This window comes from Monodon monoceros, unplaced genomic scaffold (genome assembly GCF_005190385.1).
Source record: "Monodon monoceros isolate NGI ecotype Baffin Bay Population unplaced genomic scaffold, NGI_Narwhal_1 Super_Scaffold_2, whole genome shotgun sequence".
NCBI lineage: Eukaryota > Metazoa > Chordata > Mammalia > Artiodactyla > Monodontidae > Monodon > Monodon monoceros.
Genome location: NW_021703776.1, coordinates 15,547,236 through 15,566,785, shown reverse-complemented (window position 1 = coordinate 15,566,785; position 19,550 = coordinate 15,547,236). Strand labels below are relative to the sequence as shown.

Genomic DNA, 19,550 nt, shown 5'->3' with positions numbered 1-19,550 from the left:
GTGAATAGGTTTTACTCTCCTCATTCTAGTAAGATAACTGAAGCTCAGAAAGGTTAAGAACCTTCCCCAAGATCAGCTAGTCAGTGGCAGAGACAGGATTTGAACCCAGATCTCACCCCAAAATCTATGCACTTATTCACATGGTCTACTGCTATGCTCTCCTCCAAGTCATGGTAAGACTAAAAGATACATGATTCAGCAAAAGACTGAAGTTGCTGTGTAGTTTCTTTTGAAAATGAGATGATGTCTGAGAGGCACTGGGCCCAACCCTTGGGCCCAGACAGCTGCTAAATATATTGTAGCTCATTTTCTTTTGAAGCTAGTAACCCAGAAATTATGTAACAACCCAGAACAGGAGACTTTAAAACAGTTGACTGTAGCCAAAATTCATTCAAATCTGCCAAATAAGGTATGTACCCAATAAGCCATACCAATTATGCGAAGTAGACATAATTAGGTCCTCTGCAGAGTGAAAGCAGCAAAGACACAGTTCAAAGTAATGGAAAACAATCTGTGAGGCAGCCGAAAGGTGTATGGTTTTTCATTTGTTTTGTCTTGACTTCTAAAAAATTTTTTTATTAAAAAAAATCTTTTTTCTGGCCGCGAGGTTGGCGGGATCTTAGTTCCCCAACTGGGGGTACACAGGCCCTCGGCAGTGAGAGTGCGGAGTCCTAACCACTGGACCGCCAGGGAATTCCCTTGTTTTGACCCTTGAGAGGTCTTTGGTAGATGCCCTTCTGGGTCTATGGAATTGTCTGAACAGAGAGCAGAAGCGTGCTTCTCTCCTTCCTCAAAACTTCTGTTATCTTCCCAGACGTCTGGCCCCTTCTTTGCCTGCACTTGGGCCATGAAGGAATACAAAAGCTGGGGAAACCTCAACACGAATGTCTTCAGCTGAGCATAAGTCCACCTTTCCCGTTCCACCAACCAATTCTCCTTCCCTCCCTCCGTCCCTCCCCTGGCATGTTAGAGCCTGCCCAAAGGCTTGTGTTTACTGCCTCAGCACCCTTAAATGGTTGCCCAAGGGCCCGAAAGAGTTCACAAGCGTCCAAAGTACCCAGTGTGCTACTGGGAAACACCTCAGAAACTCTCCTTGGAAGAGAGTTTTGTGCCCTGGATGCCTCTGTGTTTACTTTTACTTGTGTGAGTGTGACTGGGGGAGAAGGGTTTTGTAAAGAAAGACTATACAGTTTCTAAGGTTTAAGTTAAAAATCAGCACTGCACAGCAAGCTGAGGAAAACCGGTGGCACCGTTTAGCTGCAGATTTGGTAACGAGGCTTTGAGCCAACAAAAAGCAGTATCCTCCACAGTATTTAATTTCCAGTAATTATAAGGCTGATCCAGAGAGCACATTGCTGAGAAGACCCTAAACAGACACTCTTTCTTCAGGAATTGTATTTAGCATATGTCCCTAGTCACACTTGAAGAGTCATGGAATTTATGGGATTGCATCAGAAACAGGAAATCAACAGTCTGGTGGATGGGAAGGACTCATGTCTGGTCCTCCCAGGCTCCTATTTCTATGAAATTATACTAATTTGATCAGTGCAGACTCTCCATACTTCATCAGAAAGTTGCTATAACTCACAAGTAAGTTCTAGGCACCACGCCAGGCAACGAAGACCCATGGGTTAAAGATAGAGGCTGTGCTCCTCTTCCCTCCAGGGCCTTTTTGAACTTCTCTAAACAGTTTACTCACCAGTAAAACTGAGGATAATACTGCTGATCTTTCAGGGTTATGGTAGGGCTCGAATAAGATTTAACATGTGTGAAAGCTCTTTGCTTATCCTATAAAGTCGTACACATATGAAAGTATGATGCTCATTACTTCTTGCAGGCATCATAAATGAGGCACACTTCCTTCTTCTCCCCGAATCCTACACAAACACCGGCTGTTCACTTTTAGCTACCGGAAAATGTCATCTGCGATAAAGACAGAGTCCAAAAACACCCAAATTATGGGCTCTTTAGTATCTGTAATTTCTTCTAACTTTTTATTCCAAAATATGCCTGTTCCAAAAAATCCTGACCTTAATTTTTCTTCTTTCAGTCCCTCATGGAACAGCCTTGGAAGTATCCCTAGCACAGACATCTACAAAAGCACAAAGAATTACAAAAACGTAAGTGCCTTTGTGAGACATTGGCTGGACTTGGGTTTTCTAAGCTGGATTTTCAGGGGTTGCATATTTCTCTTTCAGTACGTTAGGGATAAGGTAGCGAAAAAGGGAGGCTACTTCTGTTGGGAAAGTCCAGAAGTCCACTGGGGGGTGTCAGGAAAACTTTCAATCCAATGTGCCCTCTGATATCCTAGGCTTATGTGAATTTTGTCCATGCTAGTTAAAATGTCATTTTAATGTCAAACCATTGTACAGGGAATTTTTTAAAAAATAGGCAATTCAATTATTTCCAGAAGTTGAACCAAAATTCTATTCCTCTGAGTGAAGGGTGTCAAAAGACACAAACTTCCAGTTATAAATAAGTAAATCATGGGAATGTAATGTACATGTGAAGACCATAGTTAATAATACTGTATTGCATATTTGAAAGTTCCTAAGAGAGTAGATCTTAAAAGTTCTCATCACACAAAAAATTCTGTAACTATGTATGGTGACAGATGTTAACTAGACTTGTTGTAGTGATCATTTTGCAGTGTACACAAATATCAGGTTGTACACCTGAAACTAATATGTCAAGTATAACTAAAAAAAAAAAAAAAGACAGCACCTCAGAGACCTCTAGGACAAAATAAAACATATGTTGTAACAACATCCCCAAAAGAGAAGAAGAGGAAAAAAAAAAAGACAAAATATTGAATAAGTATCAAAGCTTTCCCAAATTTGAGGAAAACCACAATGTACGAATCCAAAATGCCCACTGAACTCAATTAATGTACACACAAAAATCCACACCTAGAAACACTACAGTAACACTGCTGAAAGCGAAGATGTTAACAGCAATTTTTCAAGCAGCAAGAGGAAAAAAATTTCTCTTTCTCTGCTATGTTATCCTTATCCTCTATGACACTGTCTGAAATCCCTGTAAGATTTTCTTCATTCAATTCTAAGAAGAGACGTTCATGTTCTCTGTCACAAAGAACCTTATTTGACGTTTTTCTCTATCCTTGGAATTGGAAGAAATAATATATAATACAGAAAATAAAAAACGAAGAAAAATAAACATTCCACTGATGGGCTTATGTTCCCTGCAAATAAGAGTGCTTAGTGACCACCAGAAGGAACAAACATGAAAAAGTAGAGAAAGAAAGAAAATTCAAGGGGGCGGTCCAAGATGAATTCTGGAACAGGAAGATTCTGAACTCACCTCCTCCTATGGACACACCAAATCTACAGCTACATATGGAATAATTCTCTCTGAAAAAGAACTGATAACTAGCTGAACAGCTCCTCCACAACAAGGGATAAAAGGGTCACATCGAAACAAGTAGGAGAGGCAGGGATGCAGTCTCGCCAAAACCCACCCCTGGCTCCGCATCCCACAAGAGGGAGGAATGTCCTAAGTTTGGAGCTACTGCCTGAGGAGCAAGGGGTTTGTACTCCACATCCCTTGGGACCTGCACCAAAGCGTCAAGGCCCCCAAAATGTCTGGTTTTGGAAACCAATAGGGCTTACTTTCAGGGGCCCCGAGGGGACTGTGGGAATGTGAGATACTCCTTTGGAGGGGCTCACATGTGGGCTCACTCATCCTGGGACCCAGCACGAAGGCAGCAGTTTGAAAGTCCCTGAACTATATATGAAGGAGATTCATTTGCTAATCTTAAAGCATCTGCCAGAGGGGCAAGGACCACTTGGGACTTGCTTCAGAGATGGAGGCACTGGCAAGTGTCATTTTTGCGCTCTCCCCATACCTTGCTAGTGTAGGCAGGTGCACCCAGGCACAACCTCAATAAAGCCACAGGTCTGCTCCGCTCCCAGCATTCTTCTCTTGCGTCGCTAAAGCTGCAGCATGCCCTACCCTCAGCACTCTCCTGCAGCCATGCTAAAGCTGGTAGGTGAGCACAGTCCGTACAAGGAACACCCCTTGGTTGCCTGGCCCTGGCGGCCCGAGGGCCTTGCATGCCTGGGCCCTACAGGACTGTAACAGTTGGAAAGATAGTTCTGGGCAGGCTACCACACCCAGGGTACTACAGAGATAGCAGACAAAATATACCCCAGTCCACCTGTGAAAAAGGCCCATTATTTACCCTAGAGCTTTAACCTGAGTGACAGGCTTCAGGTTTGCCACACGTATAGAGGCTACAGAAATGCTCTCAGGCAGTGTAGGCGGGGAGACATCATTCTCATACCCTCCCTTGGCCTCGCCACAGCTTGTGGTACCTCCCAGAAAGGAGTTCATCTGAAGCTCCAATTTTTGCAACGATCACCCAGGAGACACCTCCAAGTCTCCTGAGGTCAGTAATTGTGGTTCCACAAGACTGTATGTATTTGCATACTTTAAAAGCTGCTGCCTGAGGATCTGGCTTCCAATCAGCCTGAAACTAGATGCTGAATGAGATCCCTCACCTTGGAATACTGACAGGTCTTGGCACACCCTCAACAACTGGGGCCTATCAAAACTAAACCAGGCTAGGGGCTTCCCTGGTGGTGCAGTGGTTAAGAATACACTTGCCAATGCAGGGGACATGGGTTCGAGCCCTGGTCTGGGAAGATCCCAGATGCTGCGGAGCAACTAAGCCCGTGCGCCACAACTACTGAGCCTGCGCTTTAAAGCCCATGAGCCACAACTACTGAGCCCGCAAGCCACAGCTACTGAGCCCACATGCCGCAACTACTGAAACCCATGTGCCTAGAGCCCGTGCTTCGCAACAAGAGAAGCCACCGCAATGAGAAGCCCGTGCACCACAATGAAGATAGCCCTCACTTGCTGCAACTAGAGAAAGCCCACACGCAGCAACAAAGACCCAATGCAGCCAAATAATAAATAAATAAAAATTTTAAAAAAATAAAAAAAATAAACCAGGCTAATTAGACAAGCACAAAGGTTTGAGAGACACCCAAGAGCTAGGGTAAGGCTGAACAATAAGGTTCATCTCCTACATATGCCAGTCCTTCAAGACTAGAAGACTAGAATAGGTAGCCATTTTGCCTAACATATAGAAACAAACATAGAGAATCAAGCAAAATGAGGAAGAAACAGAGGAATATGTTCCCAATGAAAGTACAAGACAAAATTTCAGAAGGAGACTTTAATGAAACAGATAAGTAATGTACCTGATAAAGTGTTCAAAGTAATGGTTATAAAGGTGCTCAATGAATTCTGGAGTAGAATGGATGACCACAGTGAGTAGTTCAACACAGAGATAGAAAATATAATAAGAAAAGTACCTAACAGAAGTCAAGAGCTGAAGAATACACTAACTGAACTGAAAAATACAGTAGAGGGGTTCAACAGCAGACTAGATGAAGCAGAAGAATGGATCAGCAACCTAGAAGACAGGACACTGGAACTGACCCAAGCAGAACAGCAAAAAGAAAACAGAATTTTAAACAGTGAGGATGGCTTAAGGGACCTATGGGACAACACCAAGCAGAATAACATTCACATTTAGGAGTCCCAGAAGGAAAAGAGAGAGACAGAAAGGGGCAGAGAACCTGTTTGAAGAAATAATGGCTGAAAATGTCCCTAAACTGGGGAAGGAAACATTCAGGTCCAGGAAACACAGAGATTTCTAAATAAGATGAACTCAAAGAGATCTATATCAAGACATTATAAATAAAATGTCAAAAGTTAAAGATAGAGAATCTTAAAGACAGCAAGAGAAAAATAACTTGTTATGTATAAAGGAACCCCCATAAGATTATCAGCTGATTTTTTAGCAGAAACTTTGCAGGCCAGAAGGAAGTTGCATAATATATTCAGAGTGCTGAAAGGACAAAACTTCCAACCAAGAAAACTCTACCTGGCAAGTTTGTCATTCAGAATTGAAGAAGAGATAAAGTGTTTTCCAGACAAGCAAAAGCTAAAGGAGTTAATCACCACTAAACCGGCTTTACAAAAATGTTAAAGGGATTTCTTTAAACCTAAAGTATAAAAATTCCATCCAAAAGCAGCAGAATACACATTCTTCCCACGTGCACATGAAACATTCTCCAGGATAGATAGTATGTTAGGCTAGGTCACAAAACAAGTCCAACCCGTTTAAGAACATTGAAATCATATTAAACATCTTTTCTGACCACTATGATGTTAAACTAGAAATCAATTACAAGAAGAAAACTGAAAAAAATGACAAATACATAGAGATTAAACAACATGCTATGAACAAACAATGGGTCAATGAAGAAATCAAAGGGGAAATAAAAGATTACCTTAAGACAAGTGAAAATGGAAATACAACATTCCAAAATCTGTGGGATGCAGCAAAAGAAGTTCTAAGAGGGAAGTTCATAGCAATTCAGGCCTACCACAGGAAACAAGAAAAATCTCAAATAAACAATCTAACTTTACACCCAAAGGAACTAGAAAAAGAACAAACTCCTGTTAGAGGAAAGTTGAGGACTGCTGCCCAGCTTCTCTGAGCAATTGTCAGTCAGCTCCTAGCTGAATAGCCAAAAACTTAACTGAGTATTTAAGGCATGAAATGATTAACCTCAGAAAAAAAAATTTTTTTTTAATGCTAGATTGAAGAACCTGAAGGAGTGAAGATTCTGAGATTTTCTAGTCCTATTTTTTACGGCAATGTTGATGGTTTAAAAAAATGTATCAAGTCCACAGTAAGTATTTTATCCCTAGAAATCTAGTTTCTAACTTCCTTTGAGACTTCATTCATTCTACAGGTATTTAAGGGGCTCAAACATGGGCATAAGGTCCTATATCCTGTTTCCTTTGTACAGGGCATTAAGAATTATAACATCCTTGCCCTCAAATAACTTTTAATCTATTTGGGAATAGGAACAAACGATAATAACACATATGTTAAAATTCAGGTAGCAATAACTATGCTGGACAAAACCACTAGAGATGTCTCCAGGCAGACTTTGAGTAAGTTCCAAGTAAGTAGTATAGACAGTAAGTGTTAAGATTTCATGGAAGGGAGTCATCCGAGTTAGGTGGACTGATCAAGCTTTGCGTGGCGGTTGGGCAGAAGGAAGGAGATTATGGCAGGTGTTTGGGAACTATATGAGCTGAGAGGAAAATGTGGGAATGTGTATTGGGCAGGGGGTGGGGGAGGGGGGCAGTTGGAATAAAGGCTAAAAAGTATAAGCGGAATAGATAAGCAGGAAATTCTGGTCTTGAATTCCATGCTATGCTTCGAAGTTGGAGTTTGCCTCTAGATCAGTGTTTTCCTGAAGTTCAAAGGAATGTTCATAGACTCTGCAACAACAAGGGCTTTGTCATGTCAAGCAAATTTGGAAAACACAGACTTAAAGCTAAAAAGGTTGTTTTTTGCTTTTTTTTTTTTTTTTTGTCTTGGAGTCTTCAATATGCTACTGCCTTCCCTGAGTCTCTGGGTGGGTGGGTTAGGGTGGCCCGGTAGTGGAGACCTCCATCGGACCTCAGAATTTCCTTTCTAGCAGGATACATCAGCGAATAATACCACTTGAGAAATAGCCTTTTCAGATAAAAATTGCCATTAATGAGCATCAGGAACCAGACGTTTTAACTAACTTGACATTTTTTTCCAAAGGTTGGATTTGATGCCATTAGAGTGTATAATAAGAGGTTGAAAGCACTGAGGAAAATACAGAAACTCATCAAAAAAGGGCAATTAAGAGCAACAAAGGTGAGGCAACATCATTCTTTCCCCTCTGAAATTCTCTCATTTCTCAGATGAAATAAAAGCAGTTAGACTGTCTAAAGTTAAATATATCCTCTTTGGTACCCAGATGTGTACAAGCAGATGACATATGTATAATGGAGAACAGCTGAGTTGTTCTTTTAGGAGAGAGGGAAGGGGAGAGAATAAAATGAAATCAGCAGGGCTACTGGGAAACAAAGGGTGAGATTTTTTTTTTTCTCTCATGAAATAAACCTTATTTTTACTGAAAGGAACAAAACAAGTGCTAATTCAATGCCAGAAAATTACTCACAACAGAAGGCAGTCGTAAGTTCATAAACTTTTAGAGCTACAGTAGTTACCTTTTGTTCAAACTCTCTTGTCAATGTTTCTCTTGGCTAAGTTCTACAATCTTCCAGAAATCAAGCATTTCCTCTCTCCACTGTTCTTCTATTTTTCTTCCTAGAGAACATCAGAATTTGGGCTGAGGTAAACCTTATTCCCCAAGAGTTCATCCTCTTGATATTTTGCTTACCAAGAAGCAGTTTGTAGAACTTTTAAGTCATTTTAGATTAATTGTTGAAAGACATCCCAAATCATTAGTAATTGAGTTGGCAGTGTTTTCTTTGTTTAGAATGGCATTATAAGTGATGCTGGTTCATCGAATAATGCTTTTGAGCCTGATGAAGACATTGAAAATCCGGAAGAATTTGATATTCCAACCAAGGAAATAGAGATTCAAGTGGATTGGAACGCTGAGCTTCCAGTCAAAGTGAATGTTCCTAAAGTGCCAATCCATAGCCTCGTGCTTGACTGTGGAGCTGTCTCTTTCCTGGATGTTGTTGGAGTGAGATCATTGCGTGTGGTAAGGTTCCGGTGTTTTGAATTACATATTTGGAGCTTTGGCAATAGTAAAATGATATGGGTTTCCTGGTCTTGCAAAAAGGTGATTGATTGCACAGGCTCTGTAATTTTTCTAGGGGAATGCTTTTGCAATAGAGTGTATTAGTTTAAAGCACAGTCCTGCGGAGCTGGACTACCTGGGGTTGAATCCTGGCTCTACCACTTACTAGTGGTGTGACTTTGGGCAAGTTGCTTAATCTGTCTGTACCTCAGTTTCTCCATCTGTAATGTGGGGATAATGATGGTACCTACTTCATAGGGTTGTGATGAGGATTAAATGAGAAAAGTGAAGAGTGTCTGGCACATAGTCACACGTCAGCAAATATTAACATTTATTATGTTTTATTGTTCTGAGAATATATATGACATGGAATATGAAAAGAAAGAAAAATGGGCAAAATCTTGTGTTCAGTATTATGTTTTTATTTGTTATGCGAAGAGCAGCAGAATGAGAAACATGGTAGGACTGGAAAAGCCAGGCATTATCAAGGTTAGATCAGCAGGAAGCAGGTCAGGCATCTAGGAAGTCAGAGTTGAGGAGCATGCAGAACAGAAGCATTCAATCAGAAACCAGGTATGCAAGCTCAACTTCAATGATTCTTCTAACACATAGATGTGCAGTGCCACACGTGTACCAACCACTTGGCCAGGCACAAGAAACTAATTGTGAAATAGCCATAGTCCCTACCCTCATGGGACTAAGCAGTCTAAGGGGCAAGGCAAATATTAAGTAATCTTTTTTTTTTAAGTAATCTTTTAAATAACAATTGCAATTAGTCCTCCAAAGCAGACTAACCAGATGTCAACTTCACTGGGAGTGTCAAGTTTAGGTGACGCTTCAGGAAGGTAGGTATCAAGAGGATTTGGCAGAAAAGTAGGCAGGTTCAAGGGAGCAACAATCAGGTATAATAATATCAAACTACCCTCAACTGAGGTCTAGCTTAGCTGGGGCTTCTTGGTACCTCTGCAAGGGGAGGAAATTATTCCAGGGTGCGGGTACTAGGCAGGTCAGGTAGAAGAGTGATTGACAAGCGTGCGAGAATATGCTGATAGGTTCTATTCCAGGTCTCTTAGCAGACCTGGTTATTAGCTCATTTGAGAACACACTCTTGTTCTTCTTTGTGCATTTCACTCTAGGCATTGGCTCAGATCCATCGCAGATTGCGTTGACCAAAGGGTTTAATGAATTACTTTGAGGAAAAGTCAAGATATTTAATGCCAGAATATTTTCTGCACCTAACAAATAGTTGCTTTCAAATGCTATAATGACAATTGTGAAAACTCCAAACTTTATACTTGCATAGAGGTCTTGATCTTTTTTCCCCAGAAACTTCAAGTTCTGTTTTATTATTGTCCATAGGTCTTGTGTCTTGATTCTTTTAAACTTTTCATTTTGTGATAACTGTAGATCCCCATGAAGTTGTAAGAAATAATACAGAGAGATCCTCTGTATCCCTTACTGAGTTTCTTTCAGTGCTAACGTCTTGCAAAACTATAGTACAAAATCACAACCAGAATATTGACACTGCTACAGTCAAAGTACAGAGGTCAGTTTTTACCTTTGGCATCCGGTGGCCACAAATCCACACCCGTATCACTTCCACTCAAAGATATAAACTCATACTCTTCTTTCCAACCAGCAGAGGCTGCATTAGGAAGCCTCCTGTACTCCTTTCTTTCTTTCCTTCCACAAATATTTATGGAGCACTTCTGTGCTATCCAGTGCTGTTGAGCGCTGGATGTTGCCACCTCTGGAGCTATGGTGTTTTCACCCTAATCATCGTCACTGTATGTTGAAAACCTCTATGGTTTTCCAATTTCCAATAATGAACTTGCTTCAAACTCCTGATTCACCGTGAAAGTGCTGGAAGTTTCTCCCGAGCAAGTAATTGAATGCTACTGAATTATGGGCAGATAAAGTTACTCATTGTTACAAATTCTCCTTTTTAAATTTTTAGATTGTCAAAGAATTCCAAAGAATTGATGTAAATGTGTACTTTGCATCACTTCAAGGTAAATGCATATACGTACATATCTATCTATAAGACTTTCCCTTAAGCCCTTTCTCCTACCTTGGAATGTGAGTACATGATGTCCAAAGGCCTTTTTTTCAAAAACAATTTTAATTGTGGTAAAAGATGTATAACATAAAATTTGCCATTTTAGCCACATTCAAGTGTACAATTCAGTGGCATTAAGTAATTCACCATGTTGTGCAATCATCACAACTATCTTTTCTTTCTTTCCTTTGTTTTTTTTTTTTTGGTCAGTATAAAATTTATTACTGAGATATTTTGCACTGCTTGCTTCTGTTCACATCTTTGAGATCCAGTGTGTATTTTACATTTACTGCACATTTTTTGTTGTTGTTGCTGTTGTTAATTTTTGAGTTTTAAAAAATTTTCTTTTTCTTCTTCTTCTTCTTATTTTTTCTTTTTGGCAGTACACGGGCCTCTCACTGTTGTGGCCTCTCCCATCGCGGAGCACAGGCTCTGGACGTGCAGGCCCAGCGGCCATGGCTCACGGGCCCAGCCACCCCGTGGCATGTGGGATCCTCCCAGACTGGGGCACGAACCCATGTCCCCTGCATTGGCAGGCGGACTCTCAACCACTGCGCCACCAGGGAAGCCCAAAAATTTCTTTTTTTAATTGAAGTTTAGTTAATTTACAACATTTTATTAGTTTCAGGTATATAGCCTAGTGATTTAGTATTTTTGCCGATTATACTCCATAACAGGTTATTACAAGATAATGGCTATAGTTCCCTGTGCTATACAGTATGTCCTTGTTGCTTATCTATTTTACACATAGTAGCTTGTATAAAATAGGTTGATCTATTAATCTCATACCCCTAATTTGTCCCTCCTCCCTTTCCCCTCCCTTTTGGCAACCACAAGTTTTGTTTTCTATATCTGCGGGTCTGTTTCTGTTTTGTGTACACATTCATTTGCATTTTTTAAGTTTCCACATACAAGTGATATCATAAAGCATTTGTCTTTCTCTGTCTGACTTATTTCACTAAACATAATATTCCCTAGGTCCATTCATGTTGCTGCAAGTGGCAGAATTTCATTCTTTTTTATGGCTGAGTTATATTTCACTTCATATATGCCACAACTTCTTTTTTTTTTATTGGACTATAGTTGCTTTACACTGATGTGTATGACACATCTTAATCTAGTCATCTGTTGACGGGCACTTGGGTTTCTTCCATGCTATTGTAAATAAAATAGGACCTAATTAACCTTAAAAGCTTTTGCACAGCAAAGGAAACCATCAACACAATGAAAAGGCAACCTACCAAATGGGAGAAATATTTGCAAATGATGTGACTGACAAGGGGTTAATATCCAAAATATACAGAAAGCTACAAATAACAAATGCTGGAGAGGCTGTGGAAAAAAGGGAACCCTCCTACACTGTTGGTGAGAATGTAAGTTGGTGCAGCCACTATGGAAAACTGTGTGGAGGTTCCTCAAAAAACTAGAGTTGCCATATGACCCAGCAATCCCACTCCTGGGCATATATCTGGACAAAACTATAATTCAAAAAGATACATGCACGCTTATGTTCATAGCAGCACCATTCACAATAGCCAAGATATGGAAACAACCTAAATGTCCATTTACAGATGAATGGATAAAGAAGATGTGGTACATATATTCAATGAAATACTACTCAGCCATGAAAAAGAATGAAATAATGCCATTTGCAGCAACACGGATAGACTTACAGATTATCATACTAATTGAAGTAAGTCAGAAAGAGAAAGACAAATACCATATAATATCACTTATATGCAGAATCTAAAATATGACACAAATGAACCTATCTACAAAACAGAAACAGACTCACAGACATAGAGAGCAGACTTGTGGTTGCCAAGGGGGAGAGGGGGTGGGGGAGGGAGGCTTGGGATTGGGAGTTTGGGATTAGCAGATGCGAACTATTACATATAGAATGGATAAACAACAAGGTCCTACTATATAGCACAGGGAACTATATTCAATATTCTGTGATAAACCATAATGGAAAAAATATAAAAAAAGAATGTATATATATGTATAACTGAATCACTTTACAGCAGAAATTAAAACATTGTAAATCAACTATACTTCAATAAAAAAAAGATTTGAAAAAAAAGTACAGACAGCTCATAGAACTCAATATCAAAAAACCAAACAACCCAATAAAAAAGTGGGCAAAAGACCTGAACAGACATTTTTCTAAAGAAGACATACAGATGGCTAACAGGCACATGAAAAGATGCTCAACATTGCTAATTATTAGAGAAATGTAAATCAAAACAACAATGAGATACCACCTCACATCTGTCAGAATTTCTATCATTAAAAAGTCTACAATTAAAAATGTTGGTAAGGATGTGGAGAAAAGGGCCCCCTTGTACACTGTTGGTGGGAATGTAAATTGGTGCAGCCACTGTGGAAAACAGTATGCAGGTTTCTCAAAAAACTAAAAATAGAAGTACCATAGGATCCAACAATTCTACTCCTGGGTATATATCTGGAAAAAAACGAAAACACTAATTCAAAAAGATACATGTGCCCCAAAGTTTATCACAGCTATCTATTTTCAAAAATTTCATTGCCACAAACAGAAACTCTACCCATTAAATAATCACTCTGAAGGCCTTTTTGAACCTAGAAAAATTACTTCCAGTTTGTTTCACAGAGCTGGTAATGCATGGAAACCTACGTCCTGACAGCAATGCAGGATCAATGAAGAAAAACTGTCGTGGAGAGAGCAGAGCTAGAGATGACTTAGACCCCTTAGAACTAGAGGAACTTCCAGGGTATGAGTCTGTGTCTGTCTATGTACAAGCGTGTGTAGGAAAATACTAGTGCTTAGGCTGAGTTCTCTAGAGCAGAGCCTGAGATAAGGATTCTTGCATAAGTGATTTATTGAGAGAGTACAGTGGAAAATTTATGAAGGATTGAGGGGAACAGCATAGGGCAGTGGGAGAAGACAAAGACATGGCTTCAGAATCTACTTAGTCTGACTTCACAGGGAACACACAGCAAGAAAAGCACCAGATGGTTATCCTTCCTTGAGGGGAAGGGGGCTGGCCGGCCCTTTTACCTCCGGATCAATCAGTCCGTGGCTGCAGGCCACCTGAGGGAGGGGGTGTAACCTCCCAGGCTTTTTCAGGTGAGACAGCTCCCACTGGCCAAAGAAAGTTCTCCAGAGAAGGGCACAGCTGTGAACACCAGCCAGACTCATAGCTGCTGGAGGACAGGAAAAAGGGACGTGGCTGGGAAACACCACCATTTACTACAACCAGTTATGGTATCAGCATTCCATGTGCTACTGGAAAAGAAACTCTGTCTAGAGCAGGATCACATTTTGGAAATGAGAAAAAAGAATTAAAAGGAGGAGGTACAAAAACTTAGAACTGGTTGATGTTATAAAAATAGCTTTTCCTAGAGACTAACTAAACATTATCTCTTTCTTTTGAAGATCATGTGATAGAAAAGCTGGAGAAATGTGGTTTCTTTAATGATAACATCAGAAGGGACATATTCTTTTTGACTGTCCACGATGCTGTCCTCCATCTCCAGAACCAGGTGAAATCCCAAGAGGTTCAAGATTCCATTTTAGAAACGGTAAACAGTGAATCTTTCTACATATGTATCTTTCCTAAACTACCAGGATTTCTGTAAATGGCAAAAATTCCACAAATCTAGGTTTGAATCCCAGCCTGGTGGGATTTTAAGGCATCTACTTAACTTTTCAGAGCCTTAGTTTTCTCATTAGTAAAATGGAGTAAAAACATTTACCTTGCTAGGTACATATGAAGACTAAATGTGAGAGTTTATAGGAAAACACCTGGTATTAGCTAGTACAATTAGTTCTATAATGTGTGGGTTTACTAATAAAAGTAGGCATTAGCCGTAGTGACTTTTTAGAATATAGCCACCGAATCTTTGATCTTCTGTGATTTGTGTATAAAATGCAATTTAGGGCTTTCCTGGTGGTGCAGTGGTTAAGAATCCGCCTGCCAATGAAAGGGACATGGGTTCGAGCCCTGGCCCGGGAAGATTCCACATGTCACGGAGCAACTAAGCCCATGCGCCACAACTACTGAGCCTGCGTGCCACAACTACTGAAACTCACCCGCCTAGAGCCCATGCTCCACAACAAGAGAAGCCACCACAATGAGAAGCCTGCCCACCGCAACGAAGTGTAGCCCACATTTGCCGCAACTAGAGGAAGCCCGTGTGCAGCAAGGAAGACCCAATGCAGCCAAAAATAAATAAAAATTTTTTAAAATGCCATTTAAATTCTCAGCAGTCTGGAAACTCTTGATTATCTATATCTGTATCTATATCTATATATATATATATTTTTGGCTGCACTGCACGGCTTGCAGGATCTTAGTTCCTGACCAGGGATCAAACCCGTGGCCCCTGCAGTGGAAGTGTGGAGTCCTAACCACTGGACCAGCAGGGAATTCCCTAGCAGTGTCTTTAAATAGGATCCGTTAGGTCGTAAGTGATTTTTGAAAAAGAAAAGAAAAAAAAAAATGAAAGCCATGCATCAGCCCAGAGTTTATTCCTCACAAAACAGGATAGACCCCGATTTTCCACAGGCCTCCTTATTTTGTCATTTCTCCTGTAAAATACCCAGGAGAGTTGAGCATTCTGATGTGGGTCATTGGGCTGGACCTACTGCCTGGTACAAGAACCTCATCTCTCATGGACCTTCTCACTGTGAATTTGGGAAACTAAAACAAATGCCTATAAAAATAACAGCAATAATAATTATTCTGGTGACACAGACAACTATATTTTATTTTATTTATTTATTGATTTTTTTTGCGGTGCACAGGCCTCTCACTGCTGTGGCCTCTCCCATTGCGGAGCACAGGCTCCAGACGCGCAGGCTTAGCGGCCATGGCTCACGGGCCCAGCCGCTCCGCGGCATGTGGGATCTTCCCGGACCGGGGCACGAACCCGTGTGCCCTGCATCGGCAGGCGGACTCTCAACCACTGCACCACCAGGGAATCCCGACAACTATATTTTAAATTGCTTTCCCTTTTTTCTAAGAATGGGATAAGCAGATTCTTACTGTAGATTGGAAGTTAATATTTGAAGTGAAACTAATTTGGAAAACAATAATACATTATGCTTTTTATCTATTGTTAGTGGAAAGATTGTTCTGCTTAATGCTGCTAGAGAATATACTAGTCCTAAATACCAGGATGTGGATCTTAAATACAAAAAAAAAAAAAAAAAAAAGGCGCTACATGCAAGATGCTCAGCTTTGAAAACTCATAAACCTTTTTTAAAAAAATCTAACTTAAAGTTCCTAACTCACAAGTAACAACAAGATCATATAACAAGAACTGGGTTATTTATTTGTGAGATTAAAAGTAGCTAAAAAGCCCTCTGAAATGTCACTCTTGCCTTGATACACATTTAGAGTGGCTTTGGGAATACCCTTTATGCATAAGACAAAGTCCAGATTGTTACTGGTTTCCTCTGTGTGGAAGATTAAATTACATACTACGGCTAAAAAGCAGAACTTTCCTGAACAACTACTTGGTTCATAGATGTTGGTTTCCATCTCCAATAACATTAATTCCCATCCAATTCAACTTGAGACTGTTTATGGCCATCACTCAGGAGCCCTTCACTGGGCATTCATTGCACGCTCAATGCTGTACCCAGTGCGCTTCACTTGGCCATTGAAAGAAAACTGCTATTGACTGCTTAATCATTTAGGCAGACAGGATGACTTGTTAAGAGGCATACACTTCAGAGGTTGGGGAAGAAAGCTGCAAAGGAGGTTAGACAATGGAGAACTATACTAGTTCACACTTGAATGTGAAAAAAATGGTATAGGGAGAATTCTAAGTGGGAAATATAAAAGGACAAGAAAGTGGAAAAGGATTTTGAAGTATGTAGATTATAAATGAGAGGCACCAGCAAAGCTTCAAATCGTTTTCAGTGAAGTATCAGGTGGGTTAATGCTATTACACCTCCAATAAATATTCTCCGTGTTCTCTTTGTCAAGATCACCCTCATCCAAGACTGTAAAGATCCTCTTGAATTAATGGAAGCAGAGCTGATTGAAGAAGGACTTGATGTCCAAGATGAGGTATGATCATTATGTTCATTCCAAGAAAATAATTTGGATTAAATAGAATAATACTTGTAGTATTAAAACTATTTGATAAAAACTATTCAGGGAAAAGAATTTTTTAGAAGTACCAAGAGGATGGCTTGATAGAAAGGGGAAAATGGGAAACAAGGGTTCTCCCTTGAAGACATAGTACCTGAGGGGACCTTTTGTCCCAGGCATACAGGCGTGATCAGCAACTGGAAGCAGACAACACATTGGTCCTGATTTTATACCTAAGCCTCCGCATACCTTCTTTTCCAGAGACCCAAGGCCAGTGAGATAGGAGAAAGGTGAATGGAGGAAATTTTTAAACCAGGAGTTTCATAAGCTTCAGAAATAGAATGTGAGCAGTAGGAACCTCATGACTTTTCTTCATCTGACTGATGACAGCTTAAAAAAGAGACTGATTCTGTGTATTTCTGTTGCCATTGGGGCATCAGACTCTTCTAGGAAACTTGACTGAAACTTACAGTATCTGACCGAACTTTGTGGCTCCATCACTCAGTAAAACTGGACCAAAAAAAGAAAATCAAAGAATTTTAAAGTTGAAAGATGTCTAGAAATCAGTTAGCCCCACATTCTCGGCCATGCAGAAATCTCTCCTACCCCATCCTTAAGGATGTTGTCTCAGCTTTCGTGTGAACATTTCTAGACATTGCCAACTAGCAGCGAAGGGAGTTTGCTACATAGTTGAAGTCTCCAAGTGTTAGCTGTGCTTACAAACTGGATTCACCCTTTCTCTAATAATCATCCAGTGGACTGAGGTCCTTTTGGTTGCCTTCTCTGCACAGTCCTTAAATATTTGAGAGCAGCTTTCATGTTTCCAACATGCTCTATCCTGGGAGAGACTCCTCCAGTTCCCTTTACTCTTCCTCATAGACATGAAATTTGTTAATCCTTCCCTGGTCAAGAAGGGGACATAAAACCCCAGATGGGGTCAACTATGACCTACCTTGATTTCATCAAGATATTTACATTACTGCAACTTAAGAATGGGTTTATTTTCATAATAGCTACATCAAAATCTTTGCTTTTACTGAGCAGGGGTCAACTAAAGACTTGGGCATTTTCACATGAACTGTGGTCTAGCTGGGCTCCCCATTTATATTTATATAATTGGTTTTGGCCCTAATGCAGAACTACACATTCTTCTGCTAGATTACAGCTTCCTGGTTCCAGTTTATTGACATTGTTTTGAATACTAAATCTATCATCCAGCATATTAACTATGTAACCCCACTGGGTGCCTTATGCAAATCTGGATAAGCAGGACTTGTTTGCTGTATTCCAGGTCCTGATAAAAATGTTGAAAAGAATAACACTCAAACCCCAATGATAAAATCAGGCAGTGAGGATGACAGGCAGAGAAGATTTTTGTGGAAGAAATACACTAAGTAGAGTGAAAATCAGGGGTTCCACATTTTAGCCCATCAGCTTGGTGAGGCCAGGAATTTCATTACTGAGCTGTGAAGTCCTTCCAGCTTTAGTAGTTTATGACTATGGATATAGGGCCAACTGAGTTGAGTGAAAACTCATATATCAAAACTGGAACTTAAGAAGTTGCCACACTATATAAAAGGTGTTTTTTTTTTTTTTTTTGCGGTACGCGGGCTTCTCACTGTTGTGGCCTCTCCCGCTGCGGAGCACAGGCTCCGGACGCGCAGGCTCAGCGGCCATGGCGCACGGGCCCAGCCGCTCCATGGCGCTCCGCCCAGCTGCTTTTTTTGATGTCACATAAAAGCATCATTCAGGTAGGGTTCCTGTAGATGGGGAAGCAGTTAGAGTGGTTTTCAGGGCCTGGGCTTTAGAACAAACAGACTTGAGTGCTGGCCCTGATTCTGCAACTTACCAGCTGGGTAGCTTAGGGCAATTTACTTATCCTGTCTTCATTTTAGTTTCTTCCTGTAAAATAGAAATAATAATACCTCACAGAGTTGCGACCATTAACGGGTACATGTGCAGGAATAAAACAGTGTCTTGTACATAGTAAGTACTCAAGAAATAGTAATTATTGTTGTTAAAATACATCCAATTAAAGTATGATGAGGTACAAAATTAAGTTTTTACTCTACTTTTATTGTGATGCTATACACCTAAGTAAATGTAAGCAACCAACACTACACAAACATATTTGCAAAAAAGTTAAGGTAGACTTAAGGAGAATTCAGTTGCATCAACACTGTTTCCCCTTTGCCTCCACAGGCTATGCGAAGACTTGCTTCCTGAAACTGGGCTCAGGAGGTCGCTCTAAGCAAGGACTGCAAGGCAAATTTTACCCACCACATAATTCTATGCAAATATTTTCTGCATTGACTATTTTCTTCAAACTTGAAACACTCATTCTTTTCCATTAGATTTTTTAAAATCTTTGATTTTTTTTTTAACCTCTTAACCACTGAAAGAAAAGCACTAAGATTGTTTCTAGGCTTTATTTATAAAATGAGTAGCTTACTTCTAAAATGTGCAAAATGGTGAAGAAAAAAATTTAGCAATGTCCAGGATCTGAGGATATTATGCTGCTGTTCTCCACGACAGATCTGCTGACAATGTTCATGTGGGTACACGTGTACCTCTGTGCAGCTGGGGCAAGTGTCACCCAACACAGGCTCTGTGGGCAGGCAGGTGAGGCAGGAATGATTATCCTATAGAAAAATCTATTTCTGACTGACCTTGATACCCATGAGCTAAACTGATCACAGTGAGTAAAGGTTGAAATATAATTATTAATGTACTTAACAATAAATGCCTTTAAAAACTCCCTTTGGT

The 19,550-nt window shown here is 40.3% G+C and overlaps 1 protein-coding gene across 1 annotated transcript in view; it reads left to right on the top strand.

Moving 5' to 3' along the window:
- SLC26A4 (solute carrier family 26 member 4) overlaps positions 1–19,010 on the top strand; it is a 49,450-nt gene extending 30,440 nt beyond the window's left edge. Inside the window, exons 14-21 of the mRNA XM_029233952.1 lie at positions 2,051–2,120; positions 6,639–6,731; positions 7,646–7,741; positions 8,370–8,600; positions 10,597–10,651; positions 14,117–14,262; positions 16,677–16,760; positions 18,987–19,010. Of these exons, the coding sequence (XP_029089785.1) occupies positions 2,051–2,120; positions 6,639–6,731; positions 7,646–7,741; positions 8,370–8,600; positions 10,597–10,651; positions 14,117–14,262; positions 16,677–16,760; positions 18,987–19,010 (799 nt within the window). The remainder of the gene's footprint in view (positions 1–2,050; positions 2,121–6,638; positions 6,732–7,645; positions 7,742–8,369; positions 8,601–10,596; positions 10,652–14,116; positions 14,263–16,676; positions 16,761–18,986) is intronic.
- The last annotated feature ends 540 nt before the right edge of the window (positions 19,011–19,550 follow it).